Here is an 18415-nt window from a genome sequence, read left to right as displayed (position 1 = left end):
GGTAACAGATGCACTAGCCCCAACTCAATCAGCATAATTCCCTTTCCTTAAAAGACGATGGATTCTATCAACAGGAAATTGTCGATCTGCTTTTGATGATCTACTTTTTCCTTTCACTTTGATTTTTCCACCTTTTCGCCTTCCACTCATTTTTCAAACAAGTCTGATCTTACTGCAACGAAGATGTTTTGTATCACCTATTGTCACACTTGATGATGGAAACAACTAACAATATTAGTCTTTGGGATTAAACCCATAACTTTTTAATAATCAAGACTTAATTTAATATTGATGGTAATGTAAACCAATCTCAGTACAATTAGGTGAATTTGGTCTAGACTGGGATAAAAATCACAGAATGCAGGCCAGGAATTGCTTTCCTGCCACAACTGCATAAATTTTGTGTATAAGGCATTATATTTCAGAAGGTAATAGACCTGGATGCTTGATATCTTGTATGCAGATACCTTATGTTATGTAGTTTCCGTCTTGTCATATGCCCATGTCCTTGACCTCATTTACATATTTCAAAGACTGCTTAAAAACTAGATGTGTCAAAGCGACACAAATGGGCCCGTCCCAAAAAGTTGAAAAATCTGCAATTTGAATAACACATGTGGACACAAACATGATTGAAGTCTCATATATCTAAAGTCTGCTCAAAATCTGGAGGTGTATAGAAAAAAAATTCTGTATAACTGTGATTTTCAACAATTTATCAAAGTCCAAAGCCCATAAATTTGGCAAAAATTAGTGGAGCGTAACAAAACTTAAACTTGATCTGTAACTCATCATTGTTAACTCACATACCAAAAATCAGCCCAATATTTGAAGGCATTTAGAAAAAAAGTCTGTATAACTGTGATTTTCAACAATTTATCAAAGTCCAAAGCCCGTAATTTCGACAAAAATTACCAGAGTGGAACATACTTAAAGTGGATCTGTAACACATCATGGTTAACTCACATACCAATAAATCAGCCCAATATCTGTAGGCGTTTAGAAAAATACTCTGTATAATTGTGATTTTCAACAATTTATCAAAGTCCAAAGCCCGTAATTTCGACAAAAATTAGCAGAGCGGATCGAACTTAAACTTGATCTGTAACACACCATGGTTAACTCACATACCAGAATTCAGCCCAATATCTGAAGGCTTTTAGAAAAAACTTGTTATAATGGTTTGTTGCGGAATGATGGAATTTCAGAATTACGGAATTATGGAATTTCGGACAAGGGTAAAACTATATGGCACTGACAACTTAGTTGCGGGGCCATAAAAAGTTGGAATTTGTTTGTCATGTGAATTTCTCACTTATTAAGAGTAATAGGATAACCATACTTGGTATATGGGTTCTTTGGAACGTCTTCATGTCAGTCAGACAGGGTTCATCTGACATCTACTTCGTTTGATCAGTGATCAAGGTTGAACTTAATACTATAAGCAGCAGGTAAACTATATGTGATGAATGGAATGACTGTAAATGGTTTCATCTGACCTTAACCTCATTTTCATGGTGGGATGCAGGATCATTTGGCAGGAAAACTGACAATCAGAAACAGTAAAGATTGAAGTCTGATGCAACTTTCAAAAACCGGGTTTGAAAATTCACAGGCTCAGTGATACAGTAGATAATTATCTTTCAATAGTCATTTATTTAAACTATTCAGATTCATACACAGTTTATACAGTACATGTTTTAAAAAATTGTCTATTACTGTCATCTAGTTTTTATTGTTTATACATGGACTGTGGAGTCATCTATTTGGATTGAAAATTATTTTTTCATGGTTGTTGGAAAAAAATGATTTCATTGTTTTTCCAAAATCTGCATACAAACTCATAGTAATTTTGTACTTTGATTAACATTCAAATTTGTGGTTTCCCTATACCAATGTATCCAACAAAAATTGGTATCCAACAAATAATAATGAAACCATTTAAAGTTGGTATCCAACAAATAATAATGAAACCACAGTAAATTGGTATCCAACAAATAATAATGAAACCACAGTAAATTGGTATCCAACAAATAATAATGAAACCACAGTAAATTGGTATCCAACAAATAATAATGAAACCACAGTATATTGGTATCCAACAAATAATAATGAAACCACAGTATATTGGTATCCAACAAATAATAATGAAACCACAGTAAATTGGTATCCAACAAATAATAATGAAACCACAGTAAATTGGTATCCAACAAATAATAATGAAACCACAGTATATTGGTATCCAACACAGGGGCGGATGCAGGAATTTTCGAAAGGGGGGGTGCTAACCCAGGGCAAAGGGGGGGTGCAGGGGGGGTGCAAAACATATGTCCCGATACAAATGCATTGATCGGCAAAAATAAAGGGGGGGTGCACACCCCCGGAACCCCCCCCCTGGATCCGCCACTGCAACAAATAATAATGAAACCACAGTAAATTGGTATCCAACAAATAATAATGAAACCACAGTATATTGGTATCCAACAAATAATAATGAAACCACAGTAAATTGGTATCCAACAAATAATAATGAAACCACAGTATATTGGTATCCAACAAATAATAATGAAAGTACATATACCTGTGGATTTAAAATGCTCAATGGTGAAGAAAAAGGTTTAAAAACAAGATATTTCTAGTAAGTAATAACAAGAAAGATAAGAAATGTATATTTTATTCCACTGTCTGCTGAAATAATGATGCTGTAAATGAACATATTCCCAGATATCCAAACAGGATTTATATTTCACAAGCAATTATTCCCGTCATTATGATAAATTAATGCCCCCAAAATAAATAAATGATTGAAAAATATATGCATACAAAATATCAATAAAAAAGACAAAAAACAATAAGCATTTTCTAGTTCCATTTTACTATATCAAGTTATGTGGGCTGATCTATTTCCATATCCTACTAATCTAAGTAGAGATAACTCTGTACTTTTCTGATTTTTAAACATTCCAAGAGGAGATAACTCATTTTAACAATAATTTACAAATAAATAATTTATCAAGTAGAAGATACTGTTATCCAGATAAATCTATTCAGCAACTTGATGAGTTAAAAACAATTTCCCTTTAAGGTTAAAATGTTGAAAACTTCAAGTTAATAGATGTAAAATTAAGAAAATAACATATCAATATTTTCATATTCCATTGAAAAAAATTAGCATTACTAAAGACGATTATAAAGATTGATTCACTAATTGATAATCAACATAAATTCAAAGTATGGTATCTTCTCAGTTGTCTTAGTAGTAGAGTTTGAAATTGTTAAAATAATGATGTTTTGTTTTGAAACCCCCCCCACCCCCTCCAATTTTTTTTTTTATCTAATTCTTCTTACAGGTGCTACAAACAAATATTTTCATATTATTTAAAAACCTTTCATCAGAACAAAACTTAAATCTTTTATAGACACATTTTGTATGCATTTTATCCTTTCCATTCATGCAACCAGCCAAAATAAATATTTGTTTACAGATCATTTTTTTTTTAATGTAAGAAAGACGATAGTTAGATTGAAAAAAAAAAACGGTAATCAAGATTCCTCTTTTTGTGTGTGTACAAACATACATGGTTTTATGACAGCATGTAGTTTGATGAATTGCAAAAGAGACTGTAAGATTATCAGTTGAAAAATCAATTGAGATAAAATAACTTAGACATGTATTATCAAAGAAATATTTAACAGTTATATGCCCACCTGTTAACAATACTGCCCAAATAATGAATTACATTTATACTAGTATCCTTATTTCCTTAAGTGCCAAAATTAAACAAGAAATTGACATAAAGTTCTTAAATTTTAAACAACAAAAATAAAAATAACAATCATTTCTTGATAAAAAAAACAACAGACAAAATACCCTTTTAATACAGGAAATCTTCATTTTATGGCAGAATAAATAAATTCATACTACAATGTACATGTCACTGCCTTTTATTCTTACATTTAACAGAACAACATTATTCAATATATACTTCTACAAGTGAAATAATTAGACTAATACAAATTTTATCCTCTTATATACAAATGCAGTGCATTGTGACGATGAATAAACATTTACACATTATTTGGCTTAAATCTAAGGAGCCACTGGCAAAATATTCAAGTTAAACTAAAACCATTTATAAAAGCCGAAATACACAATTCATGTATTCCTATAAATCTTATATTCTTTTATATGAAAAAAAAAACAGCATGCGTTAAGAATGACTTGTAATACAAGTGTAAACACAACTTTATATTAAAATGAACAAACTTATTAGAGCTTACAAAAGTTAAGTAAATTTTGTCAAGAAAACTCATCTCCAAGTTTCTAAAGTATGATCTGTTGTCATGACTCAGGATTCTGTTGAAAATTCACTGAATATCCTCCAGTCTTTGGATCTTGTTGCATTTTAAAATTGTTTGTAGAAAGACCAAATGGTTTCAAAACCATATTGCCCAAGTCTTTTAATTTACCTGTAAATAAATTATGAGTACACAATAAAACAATTTATCATTAATTGCATTCCCTTTTCATGAAATATGAATGATCATTGTGGATCTAAAGAATCCTTCTTTCATTGTATTCATTTCTTACCAGATTTGAATGCTCTTTCTTCTGTTATTTTTCACTTGTTTTGTTTCTACTCTTTTTTTGTGTTTGCATTCTTAAATTGAAATACATGTACTGTTTAATTTTGTTTATTAAGTATGTCTTTTCAAATTTATTTGTTTGAATAAAATTTTCAATTTTAATACACATGTAAAACTTGTTTCACATTCATAAGATGATGCAGGAAAGCAGGAAATAAATAAAATTCTGAAATTCTCCGTCATTAGGATCATTCTTTTTTAAGATAAAATCTATTTTTTTAAACAATTTAATTTTGAATATCTTATTAATAATAATCAAACCCTTTTGGATAACTAGACGTACATTTTTCATCTTGTTGATCAAGTTTCTTTGTGTGTTCTACATTGTTCTTTGAAAAAAACAAATAAAAAAAACAAATTTTTAAAGCACTTCTTTATCATATAATGATATCTATATTTACCCATCATTTCTTCCTTCATCTTTTCATTCTTTTCTTTTATTTGATCAGGAAGTCTCTGGAGAAGAAAGGCATGTGTTATTTGTATTAAAAGATACCTACATTGTGATCAAATTCTGTACATTTATAAACAGTTGGGATTGTTTTCAGAAAAAACTAAAATTCCAAGATGTAAAGGACAGTAACTCTAAAAAAAATATTGGCTCAAATAAAAAAGTTTTCACGCAAAGTTTTGTTTCATGTCAAAATGAATGTAGGAGAAATTACTTTCAAAACTTTTTAATAAACTGTATGCAGAAATGACAAAGATTCATATGTGATGCTATAAGAAATAAAATTTATCTAGCATAACAAAAGATGGTATGATGAATGTTAATAATTCTCTTCATTGAAAAGGGTGGAAAAGGGAGAAGCATTGCAGGCTGCAAGGCTGAAAATTATTTTGCAATTTTTCGAACATTAAAAAAAAATTCTACCAACCATACAAGCTGCTCTAGCAATGTAATGACTAGGATCAAGTTCTATCATTCTTTGATAATCGGCTAGAGCCTCCTCTAATTTCTCCACTTTTTCATACAATTCTGCTCTTCTAAGTACAGCTTTCAGATAATGTGGGTGTAAGTCTATTGCTTTACTACAGTCTTTTATAGCTTCATCATATTTTTCCTAAGATAAAAAGAGGCAGGTAAAGTTGTTTACAATAAAACATGGACTTTTCACTTGGATTTTTCATATTGCTGCATAAAATCAAAAGTACATAAGTAATGGTCAACATAAGAATATAATATGTATTATTTCTATATCAGCAGGTTAGGTGCTTTGAGCATGATTTCAGTTACTAGTACCTAAAGTATTATTTAAAATGGTATTTTTTTACTGCATAACCAAGGTTCTCACTAAGGACTTTTGTAGGTACATTTAAAGTTATACTGTCTATATATTGACCTCTAAATACCTACATGTATTGGTTGTTTGTTTTATTTGGTTGCTATCTCACTAAAATATACCTTAAATCTCTCATTTTTCACATATTGTAAAAAAAAACCAATGTTAGTAATGCTTTGGTACAACATGGGCACACAATGACAAACAAAACATATAAATAATGTGATATGGCTTCTAACTGAATCTGGTGATGTGCATCTAATTGTATTTCAAGACATTTAAGTAACATCCCTAATTGTAAAGGAAGTGAACTTTCCCAAAACTCTTACCATATGAAGTTTACAAGCAGCTCTGTTTGAATACATAATTGATCTTTCTTTGAAGTATGAATATGGACAGGTATGTAAAGCTCTACTATAATATTTGATTGCCTCTTTATATAATCCGTCTTTGAATACTTTATTTCCCTCATCTTTATATTTCTGAGCTTCTGCTTTCTTAATCTGCAAAACCCAGAAAAATATATGTCACATATGTAATAAGGTTGTATTGGATTATTTGGATAAACATATTAAATTTAGAATTAAATGTTTCTTTCTTTCTGTAGTTTTAAAATGTACAACACTGTAACACTACAAAAAAGAAGTATTCGTTTACTTAACCATATCAAATACTGAAGCAGTTAATTGCAAGTAAAATCAATGCTGTATCATTGTTATTGATAGCATGTACAGCACAGTGATGTTGAATGAGACAGTGGTGTTGAGTTTAAGAGCCTCATTTAAAACTCCACATGAATACTGTAGTGCAAATCAAAACAATGGCATACCTTTGAAATAGCCATGGTATATATATTATCATATAAAAATTCAAATTCAATATCAATATTACTAAAATGATTTATTCTTTATACTTCTCTACAATGAATATTTTAATACTGCTTTTTCTTTAGTACTGATATAAAATCACTAAATATTTGCAAACTTTCTTGCCACTTTTATCATGCTTCAGTAATTAGTACAAATTAATAAAGACAGTATGACTGATATATAAAATCACAGGACTAATATATGCAATAAAGTTTATTATTTTACATGGACAAGTACAAATAAATTACTTCTATTTCATATATTTTTTTCACCACATGTATTTCTGATTTTAATGAGTGTTGTTGTAACTATTATATGACATCTTACATTTTTTTCTTCTTCTGTCAATTTTTCTTCTTCCAACTTTAGTTTCTCTTCTTCTATTTCGATTTCTCCTTCATCAGCAGATTCATACTCCTCCTCTGATGAAGAATCCTCACTATCAGTATTATCATTTACTTTATCATCATTAACTTTAAAATCATCACTGTCAGTATTAACATTTACTTTATCATCATTAATTTTTTGTTCTGTTTGTACTTCATCAGCTGTCAGTGTATCTGACACAGCACCCTCACTGGTTTTACTAATTTCTTCTGTCATCTCATTATCGTCTTGTGGTGCATTGTTATTTTGTGTATTTTCATGAACTGTTTCATTATCATAGTTTGATTTATCAATCTGTTTACTGCAATTAGTATTTTGATCCATTGTTACAGCTCTATTTAATGTCCAGGGTAAGTTTTTAACAGTGGTCAACTTCAATTTTTTTTACACATGTAAATTCTCCATTACCGGTATTATTTTTTTCCTGAAAATAAACTTCACATTTTCATTAATCATGTTAAAATGCTTTTACTCTTTTTTTCTCAATTTCCTCTGTGTATTATTGAACCTTCAACATGAAGTGAGAACAAATGAATTACATCAACTTATTGTACATGTTGTAGACACAAACACAGGCTGCATCTTTCTAATTTGGTATTGAAGGATTTTTTTTCAATTTTCAAATTTAAACAGTAAGTGATTCACTGCCCTGATTCAAACTATGGCTGCAAGTTTTGTGCTTAAGTTTCATATAAGTAAGATGACGAAAACTTTAGCATAAAAATTTAGTACAATGTAAAATGGGTAGGACTGAAAGGTGGATTGACAGAAAGAGGAACAAGAGTTACACTTATTGCACCCATTGAAACTCATTAAAACTCTCTTTAATATTCTACAAGTTAAATGTAGATCATTTTTATATAAAATATATAAGTACTAAATACATGTAGCTGCATTGTAGCAAGAATTTGTATAGTATGTAGTCTTATTTTACAAATCCTTGATCATAGATACAAACATACAGTCTTCTGGGTACCATGATTTCCTGAGGATTACAGAACAAATTAATATCCCGAGGACAAATTGATTTGTCCCAAAAACATGATTTTATATTGTGTTATATTGCTTAAACTTGTATAATTACAAGGTCTGAAACTTTTTAGTCGTAAATACTCAATATAAATACAAGTTATCTTCAAGAGATCGATTCAGGGGTTCAAATTAACATTTGGTACTGGAAGGTCCACAACCTAAATTCCAGGTCCTACTTTTACTTGATATATTTCCTAACTCAGTAAGATACAAAATTGATGACATGCTTTTGATGTAAGGTTAATTTTAGCTTGTTTCATTGACATTGTCAAAATCACTGTTGCATGACATGTTTATTAATAAATGTAATTATCTCAGCTTGTATTTTATAAATTCAAATAATCTTTCTTTTTAGGTATTTGGGAGGGTGTCACTGTGGGTGGGTGTTGTCTCAACCATGGGTAATTAAATACTAGTTAAACTTTTATATCAAACAGTCATTTCAAATTCAAAGTTGTTTAAGTGTATTATATCAAGTTACGCTATTATACATCTGTAAACAGTAAGAAACTTCTAGATTTTTACTGGCCCTTCAAATTTACAAGAAATTTATTACCTCTTGGAATTGTAGTAATATTTTACACTATAAAAAATCTGCATGGAATATGAACATTTACATGTACTAATGATAAAGAAAATTACTGTCACATGTTTTTTGGATTTTGACATGAGCATTCGTGAACTAAAAGTAGTTTTGAGTTTCTGCATAAAATATTTTCTGCTTTTTCTTTCATTTAGCATGTTCAGAACTAAATCTTTTAGTTTTCAATTCTAATGTTTATATTTCATCATCATAGATGTATTTCATCCCCTGCCTGGAAGTATCATTTTGATCGGCAAACCTGGAATTACCCTTATCCATCCAGGAACTTGATAAAGTATTGTAATTTTTTGCATTTCCGGTTTTATGGCATCCATTGTTTTTCAATGTTGTTTTTGTCAGTCAGATATGATTTTGGTCGGTTTTACACATTACTGCTGGTTAAATTTCAGTATAACCCTAGTGGTTGAACAAAATGAACATTGCTGTCATAAATAATAAAGATGAAAATAAATTTTGAGATCGTTTGGAAATTTTGGTTAAAAAGGTTGGCAAAGATTATTTTTATTTTCCTTCAGGTCCAAGGTCCGTAGGTCGTAGGTAGTAACCAAAACGAAGGTCTGATTGCAAAAGTGGAATGTCACGGACCTCAGACCACCGCTAATTTGAACCCTTGCAATTGGTATGCAAATTTTTTAAGTTGTCTACCTTTTGGATAATTACGTCTGCCATATTGTTTTCAACAAGTAATTTGCATATAACTTACAAGACATGCTTATCAATTCACTGAAGTTAAATTGCACTTTATTGAGTAAACACGACTAATAACTTCTTCTTCTTCTTCCGTTAAGGAGTTGACCTCATATTTGAGTGATTTACTAACTCCGCTCGGTAAAACAGGAGGCTTCTCCATTGATTAAAAGTAAATATTAACAAATAATTAAAACTATATATACACTGTACAATTTGGCAGGCTGATGTCTAGTTAGGCTGCATCTGGGTCCAGGGCACACTGGCTAATCTGGCCCTGAACTCCTCGAGTGTTGGTGCAGCTGCTACTGTGTCTGGCAGAAGGTTTCAGTCTCTTATAGAGCGTGGGAAGAAGGAGTTGTTGTATACTTCCTTAGTAGCTCTTATCTGTCTAAGTCTGTGAACTTAAAATTAAAAACTTTAAAAAAAATTTTAAAAACTTAAAATTATATCATGTATATACTTTGATATTATTTTAAGAACTATAATACCATATTTTCGATGGTAAATCAATTTGTCCTTTGGATATTAATTAGTTCTTGTAATACCCAGGAAATTGTCTGGTCAATACACCTTATCGCTATTCCCAGCTGACCAGAGAATCTGTACCGCTTGAACTATTGACGTCATACAACAGTCACTTTCCATTGTTGTGTCAGATATTTTGTATTATGATGTCAAAATTTTAAGGGAACCTGAGTGATTTCCAGTAATTATGGCAGACAAAGAGCGATATCTAACGACAAACGATAGCCGGACCAGAGGTAAAAACAGCTTCTTCCAAGAAAGGGCCACAACAGACGCCTTCGGACAATCATTTTTTCCAAGGACCATTAGAGACTGGAACCAACTGCCAACATCCGCAACATCAGCTGACACAGTTGATGGATTCAGAGCTGCCCTGAAGGCATGCTCTGCTAAAATTTAGACAGTAACATCCTGTACATAGTTTTAATTGTATATATATAGAGAACGTTTTATCCTGTAAATAGCCAAGAGAAAACTTTCTGTGTTGTCCGACATTGCATTAGTTTTTGAGGGACCTCATACATTCAAGATTTGAATTCGGTTCCTTACCTGGAAGAAGAAGAAGAAGGAAAATACAAACTTATATTGACATTGTAACCCAAAGTTTATTCAGTTATTGAATTGTTTTTGGCATCAAAATACCATATATCTGTTTAATTGTACTAATCATTTTCAATAATTTTGAATCAATAGTTTGGACTATGTGACTTGCAATATAATGCCAATGACTGTCCCTGAAATAGCATACCTGCAAATTATTGTACTTTCTTTTTCTCGATTTGTCGGTGTTAGATTTGAGCTTTAAAATAAATGTAGACATCAGTTTTATAAAACGTTTGAATGATTTTAAGCACGATAGGGTCTCACTAATTAGTGACAACAAGCGTCAAAAAGCGACAACAAGCGTCAACAAGCGACAACAAGCGACAAGAAGCGACAACAAGAATTATTTTAGCGACAACAAGCGACAAGAAGACTATTTAGCGACAAGAAAACATTTTTTTTTATTAGATATAAAGAAATTTGTATTTAATAGTTTTTTTTAAATATACGAGCAGATATGTCTCAATTAAAATGTTTTATTATATTGTTAGATGAAGAAATTTAACATTTGTGAAGAAGAAAGAGATTGAGCTTCTTTTTTTTATTTTTAAATATGAAGAATAAAAAAATTATGTATAAGATAATGCACGGGGGGGGGGGGGGGGGGGGGTAACTTCCTATTATTGGGTATACGGGGATGTGCCAAAAATATGGGTCATAATTTTGCGAGATTTTATATAAAAATGACCCTCCTTTTTAATGACATCCTATATTAAAATGCATTTACGTTTGATAATTGTATATTGATTTGGGGTATGATCTACATATCATATATAAATATGCTATTGATATGTGCACCAAACGATTTCAATTCATATATAAAAACTTAAGGGTAGCTGGTATATTTATGAATTATGAGTGATGATGAGTTAGTGCTTATATAAGCATGGGTCATATTTTAAATATTGTATATAAGTATATGTCATTCTTTCTTAAATATTTATATAACTATAGGTACTGAATTTCAGTGAATGTTATATTAAAATGGGTACGTTTTTTGAGACAAAAATGGCACACCCCTACCAAAAAAATATCGAAGTTACCCCCCCCCCCCCCCCCCCCCACCATGAGATAATGTAAGTATCTTTTTTCATCAAAGTCAAAGTATGAATAAACGAATGGCGATATATATGGAGCGGGCATAATGGAATATAATATTTTGATTCTAACAGTATAATTCATTGTTTTAAAAAACAAATTATAAGATAAATAACATGTTCTTTACAATGGAACAATGGAAAAGCAAGGATTTGTATAGTACTATACAAATCCTTGGGAAAAGTAATCTCATAATACAATAATTAAACGTAATACTGGCTGTTATTCATAATAGATGATAAAATATTATGTAAATAATGTTTCATTTTTTTCTATCAATTTTAACTTTCTTGTCGCTAAAATTATTTTCTTTTGCATATTCTTTTAATATTTATTGCAATAATTTATTTTAATTAAAAAAAAATGTTTTCTTGTCGCTAAATAGTTTCTTGTCGCTTGTTGTCGCTAAAATAATTCTTGTTGTCGCTTCTTGTCGCTTGTTGACGCTTGTTGTCGCTAATTAGTGAGACCGGCACGATATTCTAATTTTAAATCAAACACGGAAAAAAAACATAGAAGAGCTTTTTATCGTTCATATTGACTTTCTTTGGAGAGGAAAAAAAATGAGAAATAATTTTATTGAAGGATTCACTGTTCTTTTCAGAATAAAACAGTTTGATGGAGGGATATAACAGTTGAGTTATACAGAACAAAAAAGAAAAAACTATCCGGAACTTTAAACCGGAAGTGTACTGCCATCTAGCGTCTTGAACAAAAGCGAAACGAAATACAAACGTAGCCGCATGGAATAGAAAACAAACGCTAAATTATTTAAATAAGGATCAACCGGAGGGAATATGGCTGATGCAGCGGCCAGATCGCTTCAATATGAGTACAAGGCTGTAAGTTAATTTGATAAATGGCCCAGACAAATTATGTCTTATGATAAACGTTACTGACTGATTGCATTTTTTTTTAGAAATGACAACCAACTTCGGGATGAACCATAAATTTTAATAACTTTCTTCAACCATCCTGGATTAATTATTTTTCTACCAAACTTGGACAGATGCTTGTTTATGATCACAAGATAGCATCCAGAGCACAGGTATTTGGGGCATGGACCCCCCTTTTTGGACCTCACTAAAAAAAAATTGTTTGGTGTTTTTTTTATGTATTTTCAATTTTCTACAATGTATGAACATATATCAAGTCTCAACAATCCATTGCTAGTCGATTGCAATAACTTTTTTACTATCCATACGATCCCCAAGTGAAAAAAGAAGAAGGTAATTACCTTCGATGACTGACCTACTTTCACTTTGGAGGATCAGGTCAGGAAATCGATAAAAATTTCATATAAAAACTCACTTACTTTTCATAAAAAGTACATCCTTAGATTCCTGAGATATTTTTCTCGACGTTTAAATAGGTCACATGGTGATCTGCGGAGGTTTTGTGTCTTGTTTTACTGATTTTGTTCTACATTTGTCGTCCGTTTGAACCTCGATGCACGGAAGTGAAAATACAGCGCCATCTGCGTGGTCTTTCGCTATGTTTCTATAACTCCTTTTGACTAAACTGCTTTCCTGTTAACTGTTTTTTTGAATTTTTAAAAGACCGGCAAAAATACTTTTTTCGAATATCTCTTACCTTTTCTTATAGCTACATTGCATTCGGAACCCATCTGTAAAACTGGTAACCAAAAACAGGAAAGCAGTTTAGTCAAACGGAGTTATAAAAACATAGCGAAAGACCACGCAGATGGCGCTGTATTTTCACTTCCGTGCATCGAGGTTCAAACGGACGACAAATGTAGAACAAAATCAGTAAAACAAGACACAAAACCTCCGCAGATCACCATGTGACCTATTTAAACGTCGAGAAAAATATCTCAGGAATCTATGGATGTACTTTTTATGAAAAGTAAGTGAGGTTTTATATGAAATTTTTATCGATTTCCTGACCTGATCCTCCAAAGTGAAAGTAGGTCAGTCATCGAAGGTAATTACCTTCTTCTTTTTTCACTTGGGGATCGTATGGATAGTAAAAAAGTTATTGCAATCGACTAGCAATGGATTGTTGAGACTTGATATATGTTCATACATTGTAGAAAATTGAAAATAAATAAAAAAAAACCAAACAATTTTTTTTTTAGTGAGGTCCAAAAAAGGGGGGTCCATGCCCCAAATACCTGTGATCCAGAGCAGAAGTAAATTTGTGAAATATAAATCTTGTTTTTCCGTATTTTACTTATATAAAATAGACGTATTTACACTTGTATGCAAATTTGTCCGCCATACACCTTATCGCTAATCCCGGCTGACCCGGAGGCTTGAACTTTTGACGCATACAACAATCACTTTTTCATTGTGGCCTCAGACATTTTGTATTATGACGTCAAAATTTTACGGGAACCTGTGTGATATCCAGCAATGGCGGACAAATAGCGATAAGGTGTATTACATAAATTAACACAGGTTCCCGTAAACTTTGACATCATAATTTAAAATATTTGACGTCATAATTTAGAATATTTGACGTCATAATTTAGAATATTTGACGTCACAATTTAAAAGTGATTGTTGCTTGACGTCAAAAGGTGATTCGGAGTCGATCTAAGGTCAATCGGAGGCAAGATACAGCTAAATACCAAAAGTGTAAATACGTTTATTGGGTGAGTTTTTCTTAGTTAAACTAGTGTTCTCCCCAGAAATTTTGGATAGCATCACATTTTGCGTTAAAAAAAATAACTGTATTTTTTTTAATGTCGTTTGTCGCGTCGTGTTGATGCTCTATTTCCTTTACTTTTTAGTTTATATTGTTCAATTCATAACTGAGAATACAATTAAACTATAACCACAAAAACAGTTGTTTCAGTTTATGTCTTCTTTGTTCATTTATAGTTACAGAATTATTTTTTTCCTCTTGTGCCAAATAAAAATAAATATGTGGTTTCAGTTACCCAACAATAAGTCAAATGAATGAATTGTTCATTATAGTGCAACCTGTATATATACAAAACTAAATTATCTAGTATACAAAATTAACTGCTTTTTATATTATATCAAGTAAAGATAAAGTAGCAAAAGAAGCAAAAAAATCAATTTAAAAACTTTTTTTATCATGTTTATGAAATTCATTGTTTCATGCCACTCAATGAATTAGTCCCAGTTGTTTCTTATCTTTACATCAAATTCATATGTATTTTTAACAAAGTTATCTAACAAATAGTCTGGTAATGCGTAGTTTTCTCTCTTGGTTTTTTTTTCTGTCTACTGTCCATCTGTTGTCATTATCGTGAAAATGCAGATTTTTGTCATATCTGGTCCGGTTCCGATCCGTAGTTTACACAAAAATGTGCAATGGCGGCCGTAGTAAAATTTACGAAAATGAGTCCGAGAATAAACATTGTTTGACAAGAGATTGTGAATGAATAAGACGCTTTTAATGCATAAAATGGATTAAACATAAACTGAAGCCAATTATGATAACTTTTTAAAGAAGTATAAAACTTATTTTAGCTCTAAACCAAAATTCTCGCTCTCGTATTACCGGAAGAGAAAGAAAGTAATTTTTGGGAGAGTTGCACAAATAAACGACCTTTTTTGAAAATAATAAAAATCGTTTCAATCTTTGAAATTTCGTAATACAAAACGTAGATTTCGAATTGTTTTGTGATTGCATTTTTCCATGTCGATATTGGTGATTGCAGACACGTGGTATTAGTCATGTCACAAGTGTGACCAACTTGGGATATTCGCATCCAAACAGTTATCTCCCTGAGGGCAATTAACACCTAGCTATTTAATCTCTTAATTGCCTTTAGTGTCCGACTTAAAGGGATTACAATTAAAGGTGATATAATTTTTATAATCATAATCGATAATAGATGAAAGTTCAAAATTGAGGACAAGTAAAATAGCATCTTCAAAATAATTATAGCGTCGCGGGAATTATTATAGCATCACGGTGAAAAAATATAGCGTCGCGGTACCGCGACGCTAAAACGGCCTGGGGAGAACACTGGTTATACCCTTGTCTGTCTGTATATCCTGAAGTTGGTTTCCGTTCTCTGACTTTAATTTGCCCCAATCAAATGTTATGAAACTTATTCACAATGCTTATAAATCCACAAAACACTGATGAGGGGGGATAGGACCTTTATCGGGACTCCAGGATCGGGTGTTTTTAAGCTCGGGATTTCGGGATTGACCCTTTCGGGATCCGGGAATTTTTTTTTTTGGATTTCGGGACGTCAGGATTTACTTTATTTAAATTCGGGACCTCGGGATTTCATTTTTTTAAGTCTGGGATTTCCGGATCAGGACCCCTCCTATCCCCCCTCACTGATCAAGTTATAATTTTGGTGGTGTCCCCTTTTCAAATGGAAAAAATGCTAATTTTTTTGTTTCCATCCTCTAACTTTAGTTTGCCTTAACCAAATAATAGGAATCTTATACACAATGGTTATTGCCTTCAAACACAGACAGTTAGAATTTTTGTGGCGTTACTTTTGCTGTTCTAGAGTTATGCCCCTTTACAAATGGAAAAAGAGCTGAATTTTTGTTTTGGTTCTCTATATTAAGTTTGCCTAAACTAAATGTTATAAAACATATACACAATGTAAATTTCCAACAACTCAGATCAAGTTCAAATTTGGATAGAGTCACTTTTACAGTTCTTGAGTTATGTCCCTTTATAACATTATATGCAAGCTGGGGCATCATCTGCGTCCCATGGACAGGGTTCACACTACTTCAGAATTAAAGGGAGGAGTGACTTCTCTTTTGGAAACTGATAGGGAGAAGTGGTGAGATTTGAAAGAGAAGTGCTTCTTCGCATGCTGCGCTAGAATGTTTGGATTTTACTATAGTATAAAGGGTCATATGTAAACAATGTTCTTTTTATATTGTACAATTCATATCTGAGTATACAATTAAAATAACAGACTAAACAGTTCAATTTCAAAGTTGTTCAAGTTTAGGTTCTTGTGCATTGGTGTGAGAAACTACCAACTAAATATCTAGCACTAAAAAGATTTTTTGTTTATGTCAAAAAGTTTAAGAAATTAGGCCACCCTTAAAGAATTGTTTGTTTGGCATTGCCGACTCACACCATCAGCAGTTGGGTAGGTAGGTAGGGATTTTTTTTTTTTTTATTACATTTAAAAACTATATATTTATATTGCAACCATAATCATTTTGACTCTAGATCACAGCTAAAAGCAGTGCAGCATTTTGCAGTTGTGTGCACAAACTGATGGTTTCTTTGATAGGGGTTAATGTCACATTCTACAACATATGGGTAATTTCATGTCAGACGTTCAGTGTTTTTGGAGGAGTAAACCAAAGTACCCAGCAGAAACAGATCTGTGGTAGGGAACTGCATTAACCATATATAACATGTTAGACATGAAAATTGAATCTTCATTGTGGGACTTTCTATTGAACAGAGTCTCAATGTCACATCTTGAAGTTGCCTTCAGTTTTGTAAACTTGTCATATCTTAATCAGTTCGACCACTACAGCTCCCTGTACAAATAGATGATTTAAGCTTTGATTCATTGTTTGCTTGTTTGATGAGATTTAAAATTAACTTTCTACACCATATTGGCAAGTTCATGACAATCAGTTTATTAGTGGATGAAAGTGTAGTGCACAGAGGAACCTTATCATAAATGTCTTAACAATCTAACCTTAATTTTGTGGTTGCAAACTTATACCTAGAGGTGATAGACTAGCATTCATACATGTAAATTTTGTTGAACTAGAAAACAATCAAAGCCAATGCAGCTTTTGAGGATAGCAAAATATTACAAATTTAGAAGGTTGGCACAAGAACAGACATGAATGCCAGACAATATTTATAAATATGTTGCTGTCAGATATCTTTTCTGTTTTAAGAATTATCTTTTATATCCAGGTTAAGAAAAAATGGGTTGGGTTTTAAGTTTGTGATACACACAAGAGGCTAGTCTTTAATATATGTATGTTTTGTACCAGGCTAACCTCTACAGGTACAAAACTGCTATAAACCTGTAAATCTGGCACCATACATGTATTCGTCTCTTAGCTTTGGTGCAGGTACACCTTTCAGCCATCAAGCCAAGACATCATTTTGAATAGATATAAGAAGACATGGTATGAGTGCCACTGAGACAACTCTCCATCCAAGTCACAATTTGTAAAAGTAAATAATTTATAGGTCAAAGAATGCATTGTTTTGGAATTTACATGGCAACATGCTTTGTTATCTGGTTCAAGAAAAATGATAGATTTCACATATTCAAGAGATCTTTCAAAGGTTAAAGCTACAGATGATTGTTCTGTCATGTCTTGGTGAAATGCTTCTATCCCATGAAGTCAGGATGCAAAGCAGAAACCAACAATAGTGTCACTGTCTGCTTTACCAAAGACGACATTTGAGTTCTCTACAAGGCCTTTCAGAACATCAATCCATGTTCCATTTAAAGATTAGGTGAAAATCTTATGTTTTAATAAAACACCCCTCTCCCTTGAATGGAGCATTAGGGGATGCTATCCACTGCCTGTCTTTTTGACATTTTTGGCAGACTTTTTTCTAATCTATGTCATTCAAGCGCTTGCTCTGAATACAGTTTACATCAAGCAATTTAAAGATCATGATTTAAAATAAGTAAAGCTTGGAAACAAACTCCGCGGATATGATCAAAATTCTGGGAATTTCCGATTTTTTAAATAAAAAAAATACGAATT

General features: G+C 31.8%; 2 protein-coding genes across 6 annotated transcripts in view; one reads left to right on the top strand and one right to left on the bottom strand.

Moving 5' to 3' along the window:
* Positions 1-2658: 2658 nt before the first annotated feature.
* Positions 2659-10833, bottom strand: LOC139521703 (tetratricopeptide repeat protein 1-like). 4 transcript variants are annotated; one of them, XR_011664055.1, is made up of 7 exons: positions 10786-10828; positions 7127-7610; positions 6260-6433; positions 5526-5711; positions 5049-5103; positions 3484-4470; positions 2659-3315 (listed from the first exon to the last, which is right to left on the bottom strand). XR_011664055.1 is itself a non-coding variant. In XM_071315238.1 (6 exons), the coding sequence occupies exons 2-6, from the start codon at positions 7508-7510 to the stop codon at positions 4343-4345; spliced, it is 927 nt and encodes a 308-aa protein (XP_071171339.1). In that variant the 5' UTR covers positions 7511-7610; positions 10786-10833; the 3' UTR covers positions 2659-4342. The 4 variants fall into 4 exon arrangements, 3 of the variants coding, with proteins under 3 accessions (XP_071171339.1, XP_071171341.1, XP_071171340.1); XM_071315238.1 differs by having other exon boundaries at positions 2659-4470; positions 10786-10833; XM_071315240.1 differs by having other exon boundaries at positions 2659-4857; positions 4990-5103; positions 10786-10827.
* A 1509-nt stretch (positions 10834-12342) lies between these two features.
* Positions 12343-18415, top strand: part of LOC139521702 (U5 small nuclear ribonucleoprotein 200 kDa helicase-like) — a 50536-nt gene continuing 44463 nt past the window's right edge. For both annotated transcript variants that reach the window (XM_071315236.1, XM_071315237.1), the window contains exon 1: positions 12343-12580. In XM_071315236.1, coding sequence (XP_071171337.1) covers positions 12536-12580 — 45 coding nt within the window. In that variant the 5' untranslated portion in view covers positions 12343-12535. The remainder of the gene's footprint in view (positions 12581-18415) is intronic.

Source organism: Mytilus edulis, chromosome 4, assembly GCF_963676685.1.
Source record: "Mytilus edulis chromosome 4, xbMytEdul2.2, whole genome shotgun sequence".
In the NCBI taxonomy this organism is placed as follows: domain Eukaryota; kingdom Metazoa; phylum Mollusca; class Bivalvia; order Mytilida; family Mytilidae; genus Mytilus; species Mytilus edulis.
The sequence above is the reverse complement of the archived record's forward strand: the minus strand, read 5'-3'. Positions and strand labels throughout refer to the sequence as shown.

Coding starts and splice junctions, on each gene's coding strand:
- LOC139521703 (XM_071315238.1), bottom strand. CDS start 7,510: ATGGATCAAAATACTAATTGCAGTAAACAGATTGATAAATCAAACTAT. Junction 6,434..7,126: donor TGACAGAAGAAGAAAAAAAT/GTAAGATGTCAT, acceptor TGGGTTTTGCAG/ATTAAGAAAGCAGAAGCTCA. Junction 5,712..6,259: donor CTGCTTGTAAACTTCATATG/GTAAGAGTTTTG, acceptor TTTTTATCTTAG/GAAAAATATGATGAAGCTAT.